Source organism: Ananas comosus, linkage group 2 (assembly GCF_001540865.1).
Source record: "Ananas comosus cultivar F153 linkage group 2, ASM154086v1, whole genome shotgun sequence".
Taxonomy (NCBI): Eukaryota; Viridiplantae; Streptophyta; class Magnoliopsida; order Poales; family Bromeliaceae; genus Ananas; species Ananas comosus.
The window spans coordinates 14,736,850-14,755,995 of NC_033622.1; the positions used below are offsets into that span (position 1 = coordinate 14,736,850).

General features: G+C 38.5%; 2 protein-coding genes across 2 annotated transcripts; both read left to right on the forward strand.

Moving 5' to 3' along the window:
• Positions 560 to 3,183, forward strand: LOC109728420 (probable inactive receptor kinase RLK902). The gene is made up of 3 exons (XM_020258822.1): positions 560 to 1,574; positions 2,121 to 2,829; positions 2,919 to 3,183. Exons 1-2 carry the CDS (start codon positions 701 to 703, stop codon positions 2,786 to 2,788), a joined length of 1,542 nt encoding a protein of 513 aa, XP_020114411.1. The 5' UTR covers positions 560 to 700; the 3' UTR covers positions 2,789 to 2,829; positions 2,919 to 3,183.
• On the forward strand, positions 12,481 to 14,681 carry LOC109726284 (pectinesterase-like). The gene is made up of 2 exons (XM_020255800.1): positions 12,481 to 13,393; positions 13,711 to 14,681. The coding sequence occupies exons 1-2, from the start codon at positions 12,523 to 12,525 to the stop codon at positions 14,400 to 14,402; spliced, it is 1,563 nt and encodes a 520-aa protein (XP_020111389.1). The 5' UTR covers positions 12,481 to 12,522; the 3' UTR covers positions 14,403 to 14,681.

Here is a 19,146-nt window from a genome sequence, read left to right on the forward strand (position 1 = left end):
TCGTTCTTCCCCGTAGTCCCCATCCTCTGACTCTCGGACAGTAACAGTACAGCAATTAAAATGCGCCTTGAGTTTGTTGGCCCCACCACTTTCTCTTTTATTACATCTAATTATTATTATTATTATTATTATATTATTATATTATTATTGTAGAAAGAAAAAAGGTGTAATAGTAGGGTTTTGGTACCGCTTCAACCCAAAAAAATTAGAAAAAAAAAAAAAAGAGACACAGCCTCTTTTCTCCTCTCTGCGTTTTCCCTTCCTCTCCCTCTCTCGTCTCCATGGTTTAGCTCTTCTTCGTCCCCGAACCCTAACAATGGCGTCTCGTCGCTGTACCATGGAGTCAACCCCTCCTCTCCTCCTCCTCCTCTTCCTCTTCCTCTCCATCTTCCTCCTCCTCTCCTCCCACGTCGGCGGAGCACCGGACCTCGACTCCGACCGCGCGGCGCTCCTCGCCTTCGCCGCCGCCGGAACCCTAGGCAACCTCACCGCCCTCCGCGTCCTCTCCCTCCGCTTCAACGCCCTCTCCGGCCCCCTCCCCTCCGACCTCGCCGCTCTCCTCGAGCTCCGCAACCTCAACCTCCAGCGCAACTTCTTCTCCGGCGAGATCCCCGTGGGGCTCCTCTCCCTCCCCAATCTCGTCCGCCTCAACCTCGCCGACAACGGCCTCTCCGGCGGGATCTCGCCGGAGTTCGGGAAGATGACGCATTTGAAGACGCTCTACCTCGAGAGGAACCGGCTCACGGGGCAGATCCCTGACCTCAACCTCGCCTCGCTGGGCGCGTTCAACGTCTCCTACAACCTGCTCAACGGATCGGTGCCCGAGGGGCTGCGGCGGATGCCCGCGAGCTCGTTCCTGGGCATGCCGCTCTGCGGCGGGCCCCTCGGCCCCTGCCCCGGCGAGATCTCTCCCGCGCCCGCGCCCGGCCAGGCCCTCGCCCCGGGGGCGCACTCCTCCTCCTCCGGCGGCGGCGGCGGCGGAGGCGGCGGCAAGAAGCTTTCCGGGGGCGCCATCGCCGGCATTGCGATCGGATCCGTCGCAGCGACTCTGCTCGTCCTCGGCCTCCTCTTGCTCCTGTGTCGGCGCTGCGGCGGCAAGGGTTACAACGCGAAGGACGCGGCGGTGGCGGAGATGGCGCTCAAGGATAAAGAGGTGGTGGGGGCGCCGAACGGGTACGGCGGCTACGGGGCGGCGAGGGCGGCGCCCGCCCTGGCTCCGGCGGCGGCGGCGGCGGCGCCGGCGCCCCCGAGCGGGGGGAAGAAGCTGGTGTTCTTGGGGCCGGGGCCGAGGGTTTACGACCTGGAGGATCTCCTCCGGGCCTCGGCCGAGGTGTTGGGGAAGGGGACGTTCGGGACGACGTACAAGGCGGTGCTCGAGATGGGCCCCGTGGTGGCGGTGAAGCGGCTCAAGGACTCCAACCTCCCGGAGAGGGAGTTCAGGGACAAGATCGGCGCCGTCGCCTCGTTGGATCACCCCAATTTGGTTCCCCTCCAAGCATTCTACTTCAGCAAGGATGAGAAGCTTCTCGTCTATGAGTACGTGAGCATGGGAAGCCTCTCCTCCTCACTCCACGGTACACTCTTCTCCTTTTCTTCTTTTTTTCTTTTTTTTTTGGTTCTCTCTGATATCTTTTTTCCTGCTCCAAATCATAGAATTCTAAAGATTTTAGATTCTAATGTTTTTCCTAAATTTGTTGTTCCGATTAAATTGATTTAAGAATTTGGTGGGATTTCTCGTAAATCAATATGATTTGAGGTAGAATTTTGATCAGCAGTGATATTTTTACCAATAGCCACAAATTGCTGGTGCTAAGAATAGTCATGTTATCGGTAAGGATTAGTTGGGATAGGTAGATACATTGAACCTACTTCCAATTTTTTACCAACCAACAAAAAAGGATTTGTTGGGATAGGTAGATACATTGAACCTATTTCCCTTTTTTTACCAACCAACGAAAAAGGAAGAGAGTTTGATTTGACTGAGCTCCAATTATTTTCAAATTTTTTAAAAAATCGCTTCTAAAAGAATTCGACCAATTCTTTCTTTGAACTGATTTTCATTGTACCCCTACCAGACTCTTTAAGTTTCTTATTACTTACATAACTATCTAATTATACAGGGAATAGAGGATCTGGCCGCACCCCGTTGGATTGGGTTGCGAGATCAGGTATCGCCCTTGCCGCGGCCAAGGCAATCCAATACATCCACTCGACCAGCCCGAAAGCCTCGCACGGCAACATAAAGTCCTCCAACGTCCTCCTCTCCGGACCGTCGGAAGCCCGCGTCTCCGATCATGGCCTGGCTCACCTGGTTGGCCTGGCTGCCGCCCCGACCCGGGCCTCCGGTTACCGGGCCCCTGAAGTCACCGACCTTCGCAAGATCTCTCAAAAGGCCGACGTGTACAGCTTCGGTGTGCTCCTAATGGAGCTTCTCACCGGCAAAGCGCCGGCCCATGCGGTCCTCAATGACGAGGGCGTTGATCTGCCACGGTGGGTCCAATCGGTGGTCCGCGAGGAGTGGACAGCTGAGGTGTTTGATGTGGAGCTGCTGAGGGATCAGCATGTGGAGCAGGAAATGATGGAGCTATTGCAGCTCGCGTTGGACTGCGCAGAGCAGTATCCAGACAAGCGCCCGACGATGTCCGAGGTGGTGGTCCGGATTGAGGAAATTAGGGCATCGAGCTTGGGCTCTGGCGAGAGACGCCGGCAGCAAAATGGCCACGAAACCATCGAATCCGCGGACCGATCATCGTCAATGATTTCCGAACTTCAGGCTGTTGGATTTTGACTGACCAAACGTTTGCCATGTATCCACCTAACCACATTATCGTCGGTATTCGATTCTTTGATTTGGCTAAGTTAAAGATTTCATCTTCTCCAGTGTTCGCTTAAGTTTTCCAATTCTTGAACTCCTGCAGGGTCTTGATGCTACGATGGTGTGTGTGCATTCAATCAATCTGTTGTTTGTTTTGCTTACTTTTTAACTTTCATCTTAGGTTATTCTTTCTAGGTGGTTAAAAGAGGGTGAAAGTGATAATGTGGTGGGCAAGGTTTGATGTAATTACTTCGTTACTGCTGTTTTCTGCATGTCGCGTTGTTGTTAATATTCGTAATGTTGTTTAGATTTGTACAATGCCGCATTAAGACTTTTTTCAGTTTGGTGAGCTGTTGTTATTCTTGCAAGTTTCATTCGCATTTATTATTTCCCAATCGGCTGATATTATTTGGGTGTGTTATGCTAACTTTTGAGGAGTTACATCTGCAGCTGATTTATTTAATATCTTCCTGGCTAATTATATATTAACTTGTTAGGTTCAACTTTATGCTCTTGTGAAGTATTAGCACACAAAGTAAACTCGGATTCTCTATACTCTATTTTATCACTTAAGATGAAATAAAACAATCTTAAACTTAGAAGAGCATACTAAAATTCAGCTTGGAATTCTATTTCCAACATTCTGAGAAAATCTAAGTTCAGCGATCCTGTGTTTTAATTTTCCACTCTTTTCTCTGCTTTGCCTCAACTTTGCAGTGAACAGAATCTCGGAAAGATGCAGAAACAACGGAGCAAATTATTCACCACAAAAGCTCTAAAGTGAATGCTTTTTTAAAGATTTTCATTTTTGACCAGGTTTGCTTTATACCCCTAGGTTTTGTTTCACCCCCAAATTAATTTTATATGCCACTTTTGGTAAATAATCAGAAAAGGAGCTAAAGTTCATCTTCAGCTTCTGATTTTTTTTTTTTTTTTCGAAATTCACGTGCCATTGGATGCAATAATAAAAAATATGGATTTTTATTCATTAACAATAATTGCAATCACTCTCACATCAATAATCCGAGCTGTGATCTCACACCACCCCTTAATAATATAATGAACTTAAATATAAGCTAGAATATGCCTGGTTGTTTCCCTCATTCTATGTCTACCTAATTGGATGGATAATTTTATTCCAGTAGTTTCATTTTGATTCATTTAAAAAACGCCGCGTTGCGATCGATGCACGTCTATTAGGTAGGGTTTATAGGTCAAAACAGTGATTTTAATACAACTAATGGAGCCAACTCAGAGTGATCAATTGAAGCCATTAAGATAAAGTATGCCCACTTGTCGGTGCCGTTTAGCTTTGATTATGCACGTCCTAATTCGAAAATCAGGTCAAAAAATATATCTAAAAACAAAACATAGAACCAAAGTTTGGTGGTTTTCTATATAGTAGTTGTATCGCATCATTTATATTTTGAACTAATTAAGTAAAAAGACTTTTGAGATGAAAATATAATTATTTTCCTCAAATATTTTTCACGTAAGTTAATAGCATGTCATAAAGCTAATGATTACAGAGGCTAAGATCGATCAGCATGAAGAAATCATTATGAACCGTTACTACAATGACAAAGTAGATTCCATTGCTGTAAACAATGTATTTGATTATTTCACACATTAATAGATAGAGGTGAGGAAACATCATTTTGTATGCTCGTAAACATAAAGCACATATAAATTAAAGCCACCACATGCCAAAGTTCCCTTAGGTTTGTACCAACTTTTGTTAGTCATGCATAGAGACTTTTATTAGGATCTTATTATTTATTATTTAATACCCACTAACCACCAACAAGGAGTTATTATCAAGAACTAATAGAATATCATCTTTCAGTGGTTGGTCCGAAACTGCTACTATTTTTTTAGCTGCTGTTAACAATTTAATTTACAAAATGGTCGAAAGAAGCTCACTGCTACAGGAATCTTGAGCATCATTATAAAAGAAGTTTAATTCCCCTTCTAGTTCACTTTAAATGAAAATTCGAAATCATGAATTGTTCGATGTAATCAACTCACTTGACATTGCAAATATTCGTGTTTCCTTCATTTTTTTTGTTTCTTTTATTGGTGGCTTATTTTAACATGTATTTCAATTTGATATGCATTAGGTGGGAATTATGATTATCATCATCATCGTCATCATCAGTAGCTTGGTTATCTCAATGCCAATGTGTACTCAGCAGTTACACATATTTTACAACTAATTTAAGTACAAAGAGAGATTATTAAAGTTGTTTTGAGTTATAAATAAATGTCAAGAGATCGACGTGAAGAAATTAATTGCAATATCTATCATGTGGTGTGAGCTGTAAAGTTGAAAAAGATGATAACTCCCAATAATAAAGTAGGGCATTTGTGCTCTATAAAGAAGAGAAAGGTTCAATTAAAGGAGAAAATTGGAGAGGTGGAGCAAAGAGGGGAGAGATGCTGTGCATCTAAAGGTGTAAAGGGCAAAAGAAAAAGGATTGGAAATAGTAATGAATATTTATTGGACACTGGGGATTGGACAAAGTGATTATGTTTAATTTGTTTCGGAAATCGTAATACTTGGGTAATAAAAAGAAGGGAATTTTCATTTTTAATTTGAGCCCAATAGAAACTATTAATGGCTCATTAATCACCTCACCATGTAGGTAAAATTGTACCCTTTAATTAAGGCGGAATAGCACATTAATCACTTTTCAGGTGGAATTAATGCAGGATTTATCGGTTTGAACCCCATTTAAGAGAGAGAGAGAGGTTGATGAGATGAGATAAAGAAAGAGGATCTTATTTCCAAATTTAACTGCTGTATAGAGTTAAGAAGGATTGCACAGATTAGTTGGTTATAAATCGAGTGGAATCTAAGTTGTCAAGGGTAGAGACCTTTACGCGTGCATTTCTAACCAAACGGAGGTTTGAGTCTCCGATCTTTGAGACACCCTAAGAGAGATTTTGTTTTCGGATCAAATTGCTAGATATATACTAACACGGATTGCGCAAAATAGTTGGTTATATCTCATAGTGCTATCTAGGTTGTCAGAGGTTTACACTTTTACGTGTGCCTTTCTAACCAAATAAACGTTTGAGTCTCCAACTTCTGAGATTTTGCTTTCAGATCAAACTGTTAAATATAAAAAGAAGGATTGCACAAAATAATTGATTATATCTCGGAGTGCAATCTAGGTCGTCAAATGTTCAAACCTTTTTGTGTGCATTTCTAAAAAAATAGAGGTTTGAGTCTCGGACTTCTGAGACACCCTTACAGAGATTTTGCTTCCAGATCAAACCTTTAAGGGCGTGTTTGGTTTAAGGGTGGAATTGGAATGGATAATACAATGGGAATGAATTGGAATGGTAATTGGAATGGCCCACTCCTCCAAGACGTTTGGTTTATTTGTGGATTGGAAATTAGAATGAGTTATTCACATTTCATTGTTTGGTTCGTATAAACTAAAAAAATTATAGGATACTATAATACTAATTTTACTCTCAAATATAAATTTATATTATTTAAAATTTATGAAAAATATAATACTATTCTCTAATAAGTTTTCTAAAAAAAAATATCAAATTTATTTTTAAAAACTTTTATTGATGTGGGTTAGGAATAGAGTTTTGAGAGAGAATAGATTTTTTTTTTTTTTTTTTTTTGATGAGAAAGGGGTAAAGAGAAGGAGGGTGAGATGGTCACATGGGCTTCGAAAACTTAGTGGGCTTCCGAAATGAAATCTCAATCCGGACTAGAAGACCGGAATCAAGTTGAAGGCTAACGGGTCATTCCCATTCCGGTCCAGAATAGGAATCCCAAATCGATTCATGTGAACAAAACAAAATTAACCGAATTTGATCAAACCGATTCCCATTCTATACCCAAAATGGATGAACCAAATAAGCCCTAAGTGTGTATTTCTGAAAACAAAATAGAGATTTGAGTCTCCGACTATCAGTATAGGCTTTTGCAAGGAATCCAATGTCTAAGAGTAGATACCCACTTTTTTTTAACCTGTGTAAACTCAAGCCAGGTAACGACGCCGAGGAAAAGGCCAAGCTACCTCAATGTAAGATGGGCTCTCGGCCCATAATTCTTTTACTTTTTTCATGAAAGGTTTGGGCTTAATACAAAGAAATGATGAATGGACCGATATTATGAATAAAACGGGCCGATGCTGGAGCCCCAACATGGGTTCGTCCTTCGCGCACGAAATAATTTATCTTAACTGGATTTGAGTCAGGACCTAACTTGGTCACATGTAGGCCCTATATCACTCGATATTTGAAACTTAGTAGCATATTTATATCTATCTACGAAAATAACATCGCGTGCTATACAAAGCAATATCGTTTTGAAAATATTTCTCTGCTAAACAAATAGCAAAGAAGCACCACCAAATATTTTTTTTTAAAACTTTAAGAAAGTTCAACGAGTTTGCACAGAAAACCTTTTCCCTTATATACTTACGGAAGATATTTTGGTCCCCAAAGCATAGTTTTGTAACATCGTCATGTTCGAATAACCTATGAGCTAGCGCCCTTTGGCTTTTAGTTTGTGACAGAGATTACACTTATCATCAAAAACCTTTTTTTTAGAGAAAGTTAGCATGCTATCCACTTCATTTATTAAAAAGATAAATTAAACTATACCCTGTAAGATAATAAACTTCTGGGTAAAAAAAGGGTATGGGCAGTGTCGTTTAGTCGAGCAACGTTCCTTCCACTGGATCATCAATTGCCTAATCTTGTTAACTGCTAGTAGGGGATCAGTGTTAGTATTTCTAAAAATAATATTATTCCTTACAGTCTAAACGACCCACCAACTAACTATCAGTTTGGTTAGTCTAGTTCAAATAGACTGTGTACCTTTCCCTGTCATCCATTTATCCCAGACGAATCTCACATCCATTAGGATCTTTACTTTCTGCTTACGGTAGTTAACGTACACAAACATGACAACTAAAACATACCTAACTAACCCAATTTGATTGCATTGTAATTGATTAACCTCTTAATTCATTACTACCAATGGACGCAATAGACACGAAAACTCACTACTACATATAGTGAGCATGTAACTTTCATGTTCCTATTTACTTACAAGATCCTTGTCCCACCAACTCCACAAACCAATGGCGTTCGTTATTTATGCATCACTAGATCTTATGATAACTATACTATTTTGTATATCCCCCTTCCACAATCTAATTCTAAATTTAACTAATAAAGCATGACATGAAATATTTTCTTAGAATCTGAATAGGAGTTGGATAAAACAAATAATTACTAACCATCCTATTCCAAAATTGCATATTAATTTCTCTCCTGGTCTTCATATTCAAAGCTCAATCCCTCTACCACCAACAATTCAACACTATTCAAAAGTGTTATAGTTTCATATAGCAAACCTGTTGACACATATTTTTGCCCCTTTCCTTCTAATTAAGATCATTAAAGTGGCTATTAGTGACCCGTGAAGCAATAATATACTATCATGCACCGATCGAAACTCGTCATCCTCAACTGTTCAAATCACTGTTAGGCACTAACCACGTTACACGAGCCAAAACCCGGATCGGTTCTCGCAACTTAGTCCTCCGATCGACCATGGATCGAGTCATGCGAGCCCACCAGCTCTAATCGGTAGGGCTGGCAAACGAGCGAGCCGGCTCGCGTTCGACTCGTGTTCGGCTCGATATTCGGCTCGCTCGAGCTCGACTCGAAATTAAATGAGCCGAGCTTGAACAAAATAAAAGGCTCGAAATTCATTTCAAGCCGAGCTTGAGTATTATTCGGCTCGTTCGAATTAGGCTCGAAAAGCTCGAAAAGCTCGAAAATATATATATAGGTTGGGGCTACTATACTCTTATGAGTATAGACCCCCTTGTACTCATAAATTTTTAACCGTTGATTGATGGGATATATGGTTAGGATGATGGTGGTCCCCACTTAGAATGACAGTGGTCCCCTAGGGTTGAGGGGGTAGTTGGTTAAATAGTATGATCTAACGGATGAAAACGATTAATGGAATAAATCTAAGGGTTGAAAACTTATGAGTATAAAGGAGCCAATACTCATAAAAGTATAGCAGCCGGACTCATATATNTGGAATGCACCACCCACCTTAGATGGTCACAAGGATGCTACGGTGAATTTCTTGAAATTTTTGAAGCCCTAGTCCGCGTGCTGTGGCTATCTGTACGGAAAATGACATTTTTGTTAATAACTTTGCGTACACTCGTCGGATTGTCGAACCGAGCGTTCCAACACGTTTAAAATACCCTCAATTAGGTTTCTACATGATCAAAATAGATCAAAACCCAATTTGGGCAAAACCCCTCTTTGGGATGCCCTAACATGTTATTTTTGCATTTCTCCGAGATTGATCTCATTCCTAAGCAAAAGATAACTTAGATTCACATGGGAAGCTCTCTAATAAGGTTTCTAAGCTTTTAGAACCATCCCTAGGGCATCTACTTTGAGCCCTAGTGATCCACCATGAGAGGGGTCTAAGAAATCTATATTTTTCATGGAGTCATGGTCCTTAGAGGATTTCCTCACTTGTAGAGAGATCAAACCCAAAAATCTAAGGTCTAAACCCAAACCCTAAACTCATTTTTGCATAAGGACTCACCTTTGCCCAAGCTCCACCAAAGCCTACTTGTTGGAGAGCTTCTAGGACCACCAAAGCCACCAAAATCCACTTCTCCAAGCTCTTCTCCACCTTCTCCAAGCTCTAGGGCTTGCTTTCTAGAGAGAGAAAGAGAGGAAAATGAGAGAGAGGGTGAAATGGGTGTTGGCTGTGAGGGGAAGGGGTATTGGGCTATTAACATGTTGTAACATTTGCCAAAAAACCCTCCCAATCTTTATATTTTGCAGCAGACCTTTTTTTGCTGTCGGGCCCAAAGTGTACCGGTACACTTTTTCGTGTCACCGGTTACACGACTATGCAGAGGCAAACCCGAGAGCAGATCTGTCAGTTTCGCCCAAAGTGTACCGGTACACTTTTTCGTGTCACCGGTTTCAGCATGTGTAACCGGTGACAGGTCGCTTGCTGTACCGGTACACATTGCTCCACACCTGATTTTTGGCTCCGTTTCGATTCTATTTTGCGCCGATCGATGCCAAAACCCTTCTAACACTTCTAGAACTCATTTTTAACCCTCCCAACAGTGTTGGTAGGTTAATTGGAACTCGCCCAATTAATCCATTCGCGCACTTTAGTCAGTTTGCCTAAAGTTCGTCACTTTCTATCTAGGTTTCAATACGTTACAATTATTGTTGGCCCATAAAATAAACCCAACAAGTACAACCGTGCAATTGAGCCCAATTTTAAATTTACATAACACACTCTCTCTTTTAGACTTTTACTTTTGCACATAACCCTAAAATATGATAACATTCAAATTTTCAAATTCCTAATTTTTTTCTCTTCTCTCTTTCTCTCTCTCTCTTTGACCCTCACTCGGTCAGGCAGTCACCCTAGCTCATATTTCTTGCAATTATTTTGTATTTTGAATTATTGGACATGTTGCATCAAATTGTAGGTAATGTTTTATAAAAATTAAACTATTGATTATATAATGTCGAGAATTTCAATCGGCTCGTTTAGAGCTCGAGCTCGGCTCGACTCGAAATTAGGCTCGCTCGAGCTCGGCTCGAATTAATTTCAAGCCGAGCTTGAGCCTAGATTTAGGCTCGAAATTAATTTCAAGCCGAATTTGAGCCGACATAAGCTCGCTCGAGCTCGGCTCGTTTCCACCCCTACTAATCGGTTCACTCGACGACTGGATCCGGCTAGCTGTGCGTGGTCCGATTGCTTGGAGAGCTAGCCGAGGACACAATTTACCAAATTTAAGTCTAACTATGATGCTCGAACATGGCCAAGTGCTGCAATTAATATAGCTAACCAACTCACACGAATATGGTCTATGAAATAAATGGTCAAATTTAAACCAATTAAGCTAAGGCTTATTAATGGATAACAATTATATATAAACAAAAATAAAGGTAAATAATTAAGAAAGAGATACAACTTGAAAGAAAAGAAAATTCTTAATTAGTTATGAACTACCACCATCTCATACCTCGAAGTGCAAATAACAACTTAGAATTTACATATTCCATCTGGTCTACAGGTCAAATTTGATCAAAAGCAGCTGCACCACTCGTTTATTGCCACACACAAGGTAAAACCTGATTAATTAAGGGAAAATAAGTTTTGGTTAACATTTTTTGTTCAACAAATTAAGTACCTTAACCCAAGAGCCTAAACCATGAACCTTAATTAATCTACTTGATCTTTGACCTGTGTATGGATGAATAGTACTTTTTTGAATGTAATCTAATCTAAAGATTGTCAGTAGGAGGAATCAGGAATTTAGTCAGATAGTGGGCGTAGTTCCTGTAAGGTTAGATAAGTCGTCCGATTTGGTGAGTTCTTTTATCTGTTTCTGAATTCTTTTTCTGTTTTTTTTTTTTTTTTTTGTTTTTACTCTCTTCTTTTCTTCTTTGAGGCTCGGTCGCGTCACAATTGTAGCTAAGTTTATATGTTTATTGTATAAAAAAGGATGACGTGACGTCTTTTTCTAAATATTTTTTTTAAAAAAAATTCTAAAGATTAAAGAGCACACAAACCACGATTTTGCTGTGGGAGTCACGTCCCGCTCCGGGCCCATTTTGAACGACAAAACACTACCTGAATTTGTATTATTGTGTTCAGGTACGGAGCTTAATTAATTGAGTCCAAAACCTACCCAAGCATAAGAGAACTAATCAAATAAAGGGATTTTCAAATAATTTTCATAATTCACACATATTAATTATGTCTCTGTATAATTTTGATACGTACACGCAAACAAATTGTATGATAGGTTGGATGTATGTATTGGGGTCTGGTAGTTTCCAACATAAACGAATCGCCAAATCGATGCAATACATATTTAAGTCCAAACTGATGCAAGTTGACGCGATTAACAAATAATTTATTACTTATTAATATTTATAGTTAAATAGTATGTACTTATACAATCTTAAATTGATTCATGAGTCCAACTAACCTAGCTAATTGTGAAACACAAACATAATAATATGCCAAGTCAAATCGTCAACCCTTTTCGAGAAAATAAAATTCTTTTATACAAAGATAGTATATAACTATATATGCTATTCGTTTAATTATTTTTTTTTAAAAAAATAAATTTAATTAAAAATATGAAATAATTATGTTTTGAACTTGCAACTTCGCATATTAATCGTCAACTTTTTTTAGTACTGTGCTAAGAACGATGATTTCTAATTTTTTTCCAAGAAAGTTACTGTTTCCTACATAATGTATGTCCATAACTAAAGTCCTCACAAACCAGGTTTGACGTGACCTTCAACAAACCTGGATACGCTACACTACATAATGTGCTTCAAATGTTCAAGCCAATTAATTCAAAACCGACGTAATTAACCATTTTTAATAAAAAGAAAATCAAAATCAAAATCAATCTAATGTAACGCTTATTCACGGAAACCATGCATGCACGCAATCATTGTTCAAACACCACCTAACTTTTGTTCAAATCTAAAACCTTCGCAGTGTCCGATAAAATTGGCTCACTAGCTATACGCCTATATATATAAAGGAGCTAACCCTCTTTATATATATATCTCTCTCTCTATATGTATATGTACTTGGCCTAGTAATCCTTCATATATATATAGCTAAATTAACTATGGCCAAGTTACTCACCCAACTCCTTGTTTTCTCTCTCCTTTTGGCCTTTAGGGTTGTAACCTGTGCCCCAATACTATCATGTAGCCAAACTCCTTATCCTCAAGTTTGTACCTCAATGCTAAACCCTAGCTCTTTCTTTGCTCAATCCAAAACTAAGTCCAAGTTCCACAACTTGGTTCTTCAAGCAACCCTCGACCGAGCCGTTCTAGCGCATCGTCTCGCGTCGGCTTTGGACGTTAGCTCACTCGACCACCGAGCCAAGTCGGCCTGGGCCGACTGCTTAGAGCTAAGCGAGGACACCATTAACAAGCTCAATAGCTCGATCTATTCCATACCCAGTGATGATGCTCAAACTTGGCTAAGCGCGGCAATGGCGAACCAACAATCGTGTCATCACGGTTTCCTTGAACTCAGTTCTCTACACCACTTCTCTTCCTCACCCTTCGTGTCCAACAATATAACCAAATCTCTTAGCAACTTATTAGCCATTAATAAGGCAATGGCGACGGTCGAGTCGCGCGGTAACAACCGACGCTTGCTTTCTCGTGGGTTTCCAAAATGGATCAAACCTGCGGACCGCAGACTTCTGCAGTCCTCAACCTCATCGATAAAAGCAAATCTCGTGGTGGCGAAAGATGGCTCGGGCGATTACACGACCATCTCCGCCGCTGTGGCGGCATCCGCGAAGCGACGGAGCGGCACTTCGAGATATGTCATATACGTTAAGGCCGGCATTTACAACGAGAATGTGCAGATCACGGGGTCGACGAAAAACCTCATGCTGATCGGAGATGGAATCGGCGCGACGATCGTCACCGGTAGCCGGAACGTAAAAGATGGATCCACGACGTTCCGGTCCGCAACCTTTGGTTAGTTGGTTAAATATTCTTTGTCGTCATCAGATTTAATTTCGTGCTTAGTTGAAATTACCTACACCAAACTCTAGGGTTTTTAGAAGGCCATATATATATCTCTTTTGTTGCATGCACGTACGAGAAAGAAGTTATTTACCATACACGTGCTGGCTCAAAACGTGATTGCTCTTTGAATAATTCAGAGCTAAATTTACCTACATCAGTAATTTGTTAAATAAACGGTTACTGATGCAAAAGCTTGTAAAATTAAGGATAATATATTTAACTACATAATTAATTTGATGTTATTGGTCTCCTCATGGCAATTGTAGCTGTTGTTGGCGATGGCTTCATTGGTCGGGACATGACGTTTCGGAACACGGCCGGGCCACAGAAGTATCAGGCGGTTGCCCTTCGGTCGGGATCAGACCACTCGGTCTTCTATCGGTGTAGCTTCGAGGGCTACCAGGACACCCTCTACGTCTACTCGCAGCGTCAGTTCTACCGCAACTGCGACATCTACGGTACGATCGACTTCATCTTCGGCGACGCTGCAGTCGTCTTTCAAAGCTGCAACATATTCGTGCGAAAGCCGCTTGCAAACCAGGAGAACACCGTGACGGCCCAAGGACGGTCCGACCCGAACGAGAACACGGGGATATCCATCTACGGCTCTGTGATCACGGCGGCGTCGGACCTCAAGCCGGTGCAGGGCGCATTCAAGACGTACTTGGGCCGGCCATGGCGCGAATACTCGAGAACGGTGGTGATGAAGACGTCGCTTGATAGCCTGATCGATCCAGCGGGGTGGCTCGAGTGGAGCGGGAGCTTCGCGCTGAGGACGTTGTACTACGGAGAGTACATGAACAGCGGGCCGGGAGCGGGCACGGCCAGGCGGGTGAAATGGCCAGGGTACCACGTCATAACGAGTGCGGCGGTGGCCGGGGAATTCACTGCCGGGAGGTTCCTGAATGGGGATTCGTGGATTCCAGCGACCGGTGTTCCCTATACTTCCGGTCTCTAAGATGATCTTAGCTATACATGTCTTTTTTTTTTTTCTTTCTTTTGTTGTTTGGGTCTCTTCTGGGTTTGTTCATTAGTAGAAAAGTTATAGTAAGCTGATGGATAGACACGTACGTGAATCGTATAAGATGTGAAGTGATAGTTGCATCTCTGTCGATCGAGATAGGGCTGGTGCGTTGGATGATGTGTTTCTGATTAATTTACAACAATGTCAAATGTGTACTTTATAATGTTGAAAATAGTTATAGCTGTGCATCGGATTGATTATTTCCTCTATTGACTACACGTAAAGCTTGTTTCTCTCTCTTTCTCTCCCCTCTATGTACACAGGTAAACATATTTTTCAAAGAGCCAAAGGACGATAAATCGAAAGAGAAGAAAATTTACTAATTATCAAAATTTTTAAGAATAAATATACGGATTCCTATCGATCTTAGTGGAGTGAATGAAACTTTTGACAACAAAAAATGTTCTCCCTCAATATATACTTCAATGAAAAATGCTACTTGTACATTCCATCCAGAGTGTTTAAGTTTCATTCTGTCCATCCAATAGGTGAGATATTAATTATCAGTCACATCAAGTGATTTGATGAAAATACCTCACTTATTGGATGGGTGAAATATAAGATATACCTCCCAAATGAAGCGTATATGTAGTATTGATCTTATAAGATATTTAGAATTTAGTAATGATTTGATAAAATAGTAATAATCCAGGGGTGAAACTAGTAGATGCCTAAAGTTTAGTGGGGTTGGTAAAATAGTAAAAATACAAGAAAAAAAAATTTAATGATAAATACTATTTATATAATATCAATAGTATACTGTGTGAACTATATATATGTATGTATATATTGAGTTCGGCTACTATACTCTTATGAGTACGATCGTATTCGTATTTATAAGTTGTTTTCGATGATAAAACTTTTAAATCGACGATCCACACTGTTAAAAATTATCTAGAGCATTTAAAATTCTAGAAATCAAATTTTATAATCTTTCGATATTATTTACCTTACGATCAAAATCTCACAAAATTGATAATTTTTAACGACCAGTATGTGATACTTGCTAGTTTAACGGTGTAAAAGAATCAGAATAGCTTGAATTTTTTATAGAAAATTCTATTCATTATCTAGATAAAGATCAATAACCCCGATCTTAAATTGAAGGATCCGATCATTCATTTTTAGAACGTCGTTCGATTTTAACTGTTCATTTTATATCTGCTTGATAGACTTTATAATGATTTCGAGAAATTACGAAATTTATTTTCTAAAAGTTTCGAATACTCTAGATCATATTTAACTGTCTGGATTGTCGATTCGGAAGTCCCAATATCGAAAACAACTTATGAGTACGAAGGGCTCTATACTCAGAAGAGTATAGTAGCCCTACTCGTATATATCATCCAAATGAGACAAGAATTAGCTGCTTGCCTTAGTATTTGTAATCAATCAACTAAATGGAGATTAGAAAAGTTATATAATTCAAAAAAGAAAATGGTAAAAGGTTCGAGGTTGCTCTCCTGGCGAGCAATATTTAAGCTCAATATGCGGCCTCTGTTTTCATTCGGTGGCGAACACTGGACAGTTAACTAGTTAAGTAGTACCTCGCGTACGTAGTACGGTTAAAATAAGTCCAGCAGAGTACATCACATCCAAAATTTACACAGGAATAATGCTCTCTCCGCAGCCATCTTTTTCTCTTTTCTTTTTTAGAAAAGATAGCGCGCTTTCCGTTTTATTTATTAAGCAAAATAAATTAGACTTACATCGCGGAATGAGTCAGGGAAAATCACGTTAGGAAAAAAAAAATAAAATAAAGTGAATAAAAGGAAAACAGAGAGAGAGAAAGAGAGAGAGAGAGAGAGAGAGAGAGAGAGGAGGCACACAAGTTCGAATCGAGAGAGAGAGAGAGAGAGAGAGAGAGAGAGAGAGAGAGGAGGCACACAAGTTCGAAGTTAGTCGAGTTTACTCCAGGTAGCCAAAAGAAGTTGCACACGTTCCAGTGATTGGAAAGGATTGGGAGATTTCGCTAGAAAGATAAAGTTATTCTTTTTAGTTGGCCAGCTGACCACCTACCAACTAACAGACAAAAGAGTTAACCCTTTTTTCCTAATGGGCAGCCACCTTTTACGATCCGATTCATTTAGGCCCGTTTGGTTGGCGGTATAAGTGGGGATAACGAAAGTTATCTCCGCTATTCCGCCAAACAAAATAATTTTTGGCCGAAATATTTTATCCAGGTTAAATTTTACTATTCCCAGCTATTCTGGAATAGCTTGTTATTTACTGTTCCACCATTTCGGTGGAATAGTGCTATTCCAATTTTTAATTTCAAACTTTATTAAAATTATAAATTAAATTAAAATAAATTATATAAATATAATATGTTATATATTATAATATATTATTTTTATTATAAAATTATTAATTGTACTATATTAATACATATTATTTATATTTAAATTATATTTAAGTAGAATTTGTAATAACTTATTTTTTGTAAAAGCTTATTTTTATAATAAATTTTTTTTATTAAATTTAAGTTTAAGTAGAATTTTAAAAAAATTTATAAATTTATTATAATAAATTATTTTTATTAATTGTTCCCGCCCTTAGTAGTATTTTAAAATTTTAAAAATTAAAAATTTAAATTTTTAAAATTTACAATTTATAATCTCAAAATTAAAGTTTATAATTTTAAATTTTAAATTTAAATTTTGATATTTTAAATTTTTAAAATTTAAAATTTGATATTTTAAATTTTTCAAATTTAAATTTGATCTTAAATTTAAAGTTTGAAATTTAAAATTTAAAAATTTGAATTTAAAATTTGAGATTTTAAATTTCAAATTTCTCAAATTTTAAAATTTTAACTTTAAAAATATAAATTTAAAATTTTAAAAATTCAAATTCAAATAGAATAAGAGGATAATATCATTACTTTTTATTTAGAAAACTCACTATCCTTCTTATTCCATTTTACCTAACCAAACACTATTTATTTTATTTTCAGGAATGACCCAATTTTCATCCAAACGCAAAATTGATCTAATCCCGCTTATACCTCAATTTATACCTATCCCTGGAACAGCCACTTTTTGCTTATCCCCGAACCAAACGATACCTAGAGGATTACTATCATCCTAATCCTATAATTTTTTATTTAAGGGTTAAAAACTCGATAGTAAAAGAGCCCAAATACTATTAATAATATTATAGCCCAATTTTATATATATATATATATATATATATATATATATATATATATATANATATCCTTTAATTCTTATTACATCTTACCTGATGAAACGTTTTTTTTTTTTTATTCCTAGGAATAACCTAATTTTTATCCAAACATAAAATTAATTTAATCTCCGCTTATACCTTAATTTATATTTATTTATGAAATAGTTACTTTTTGCTTATCCCCGAGCAACACGATACCTCAGGATATGATATGATCAGTATTAAATGGTACGTAAAAGTCAAGGTTGTGGGCTGTTAAGAGGCCGGGGGTAGGACGCAAAAGTGGTTTCTTTTGGTACTCAACTACTTACTGTTGCCATGCATGAAGGACTACTTCGTAGTTCGTACGTACGTGGAGTATGTATTTTCCATATATAGCCTCTGAATCGTCCACGTTGTAGTTGGATAAGTGGCGGCAAGCTTCAGCAATAACTAAAGAGTGGGAATTTAGCTTCGTAGATAAGGATTAGTGACGTAGCAGCAGGCATTAATGATGTTGGTAGCGAAACTGAGACTGGGATTGCTTGATGTAGAAACAAAGTACGTGCGTGCGTGTAACAGAGGGAAAGGAGTCAATCCTGAATAATATATTAAATTAATATATGCAAACTTGCTAAGTCCGGAGTTGGACGGCGCAGATTTTCTTAACTCATAATTCTCATTGCTTAAAGTAGAGCAGTACTAATATATCAGAAGAAGAAAATGTATTGTATCTCGAGTAGTTAAAGAATTTTCTATATATATTATTATCATTGATATGTTGGGATGAGAATAAACCGAATAAAACTATATAGCAAAGATTAAAAAAAAAATTATGAATCCCTGCAGCAGTACGAACTTGACATATTTAATTATTGGTCAGTTGCGTGGAAAGAAGAGACCTAAGCTTAATCCAAAAAACCGTACCACTGGATGTGAATGGATGGGTGTGTTCGGAGGACGCGGCATTACTTGGTTAGTTTGCCAGCTTTGCTAATGGACAATATACATGTGGCTGCGTACAAGCTATATAGTCTACATTCACTATAAAAAAATTAATATTTTTTTTTATTTTTAACGATATTAAAAAGCATTCTAATATAGAATATATTTTTATATTAAACAATATTTAAGAACATTCTAATATAATTTAACGTCATATTTAAAAACATCAGTTAAAATATCGGCAAATAATTAAAAAATTGCTGCGGATATATCAACATTTATGCCAAATACTTTACATAAAGTGTCAAAATTTTTAAAATCTTGAGGCTTAAAGTATCAAAAATTTAAAAATATAATACTTATTTAACAAATTTGTTTCATACAAAATATAGGGGGTTCATATAACAACGCTTCTTGAAACACCAATATTTGTTATATTGTAGGAAAGTTTGAAGATTTTTTTTCCAAGCATCGTCTAAAAAATATATTTATGTTTGGATAAAGGATATTTATATTTAGATTTTCTTGTAGTGATTATACGGTCGGAGATAGGGGTGGCGAAAAC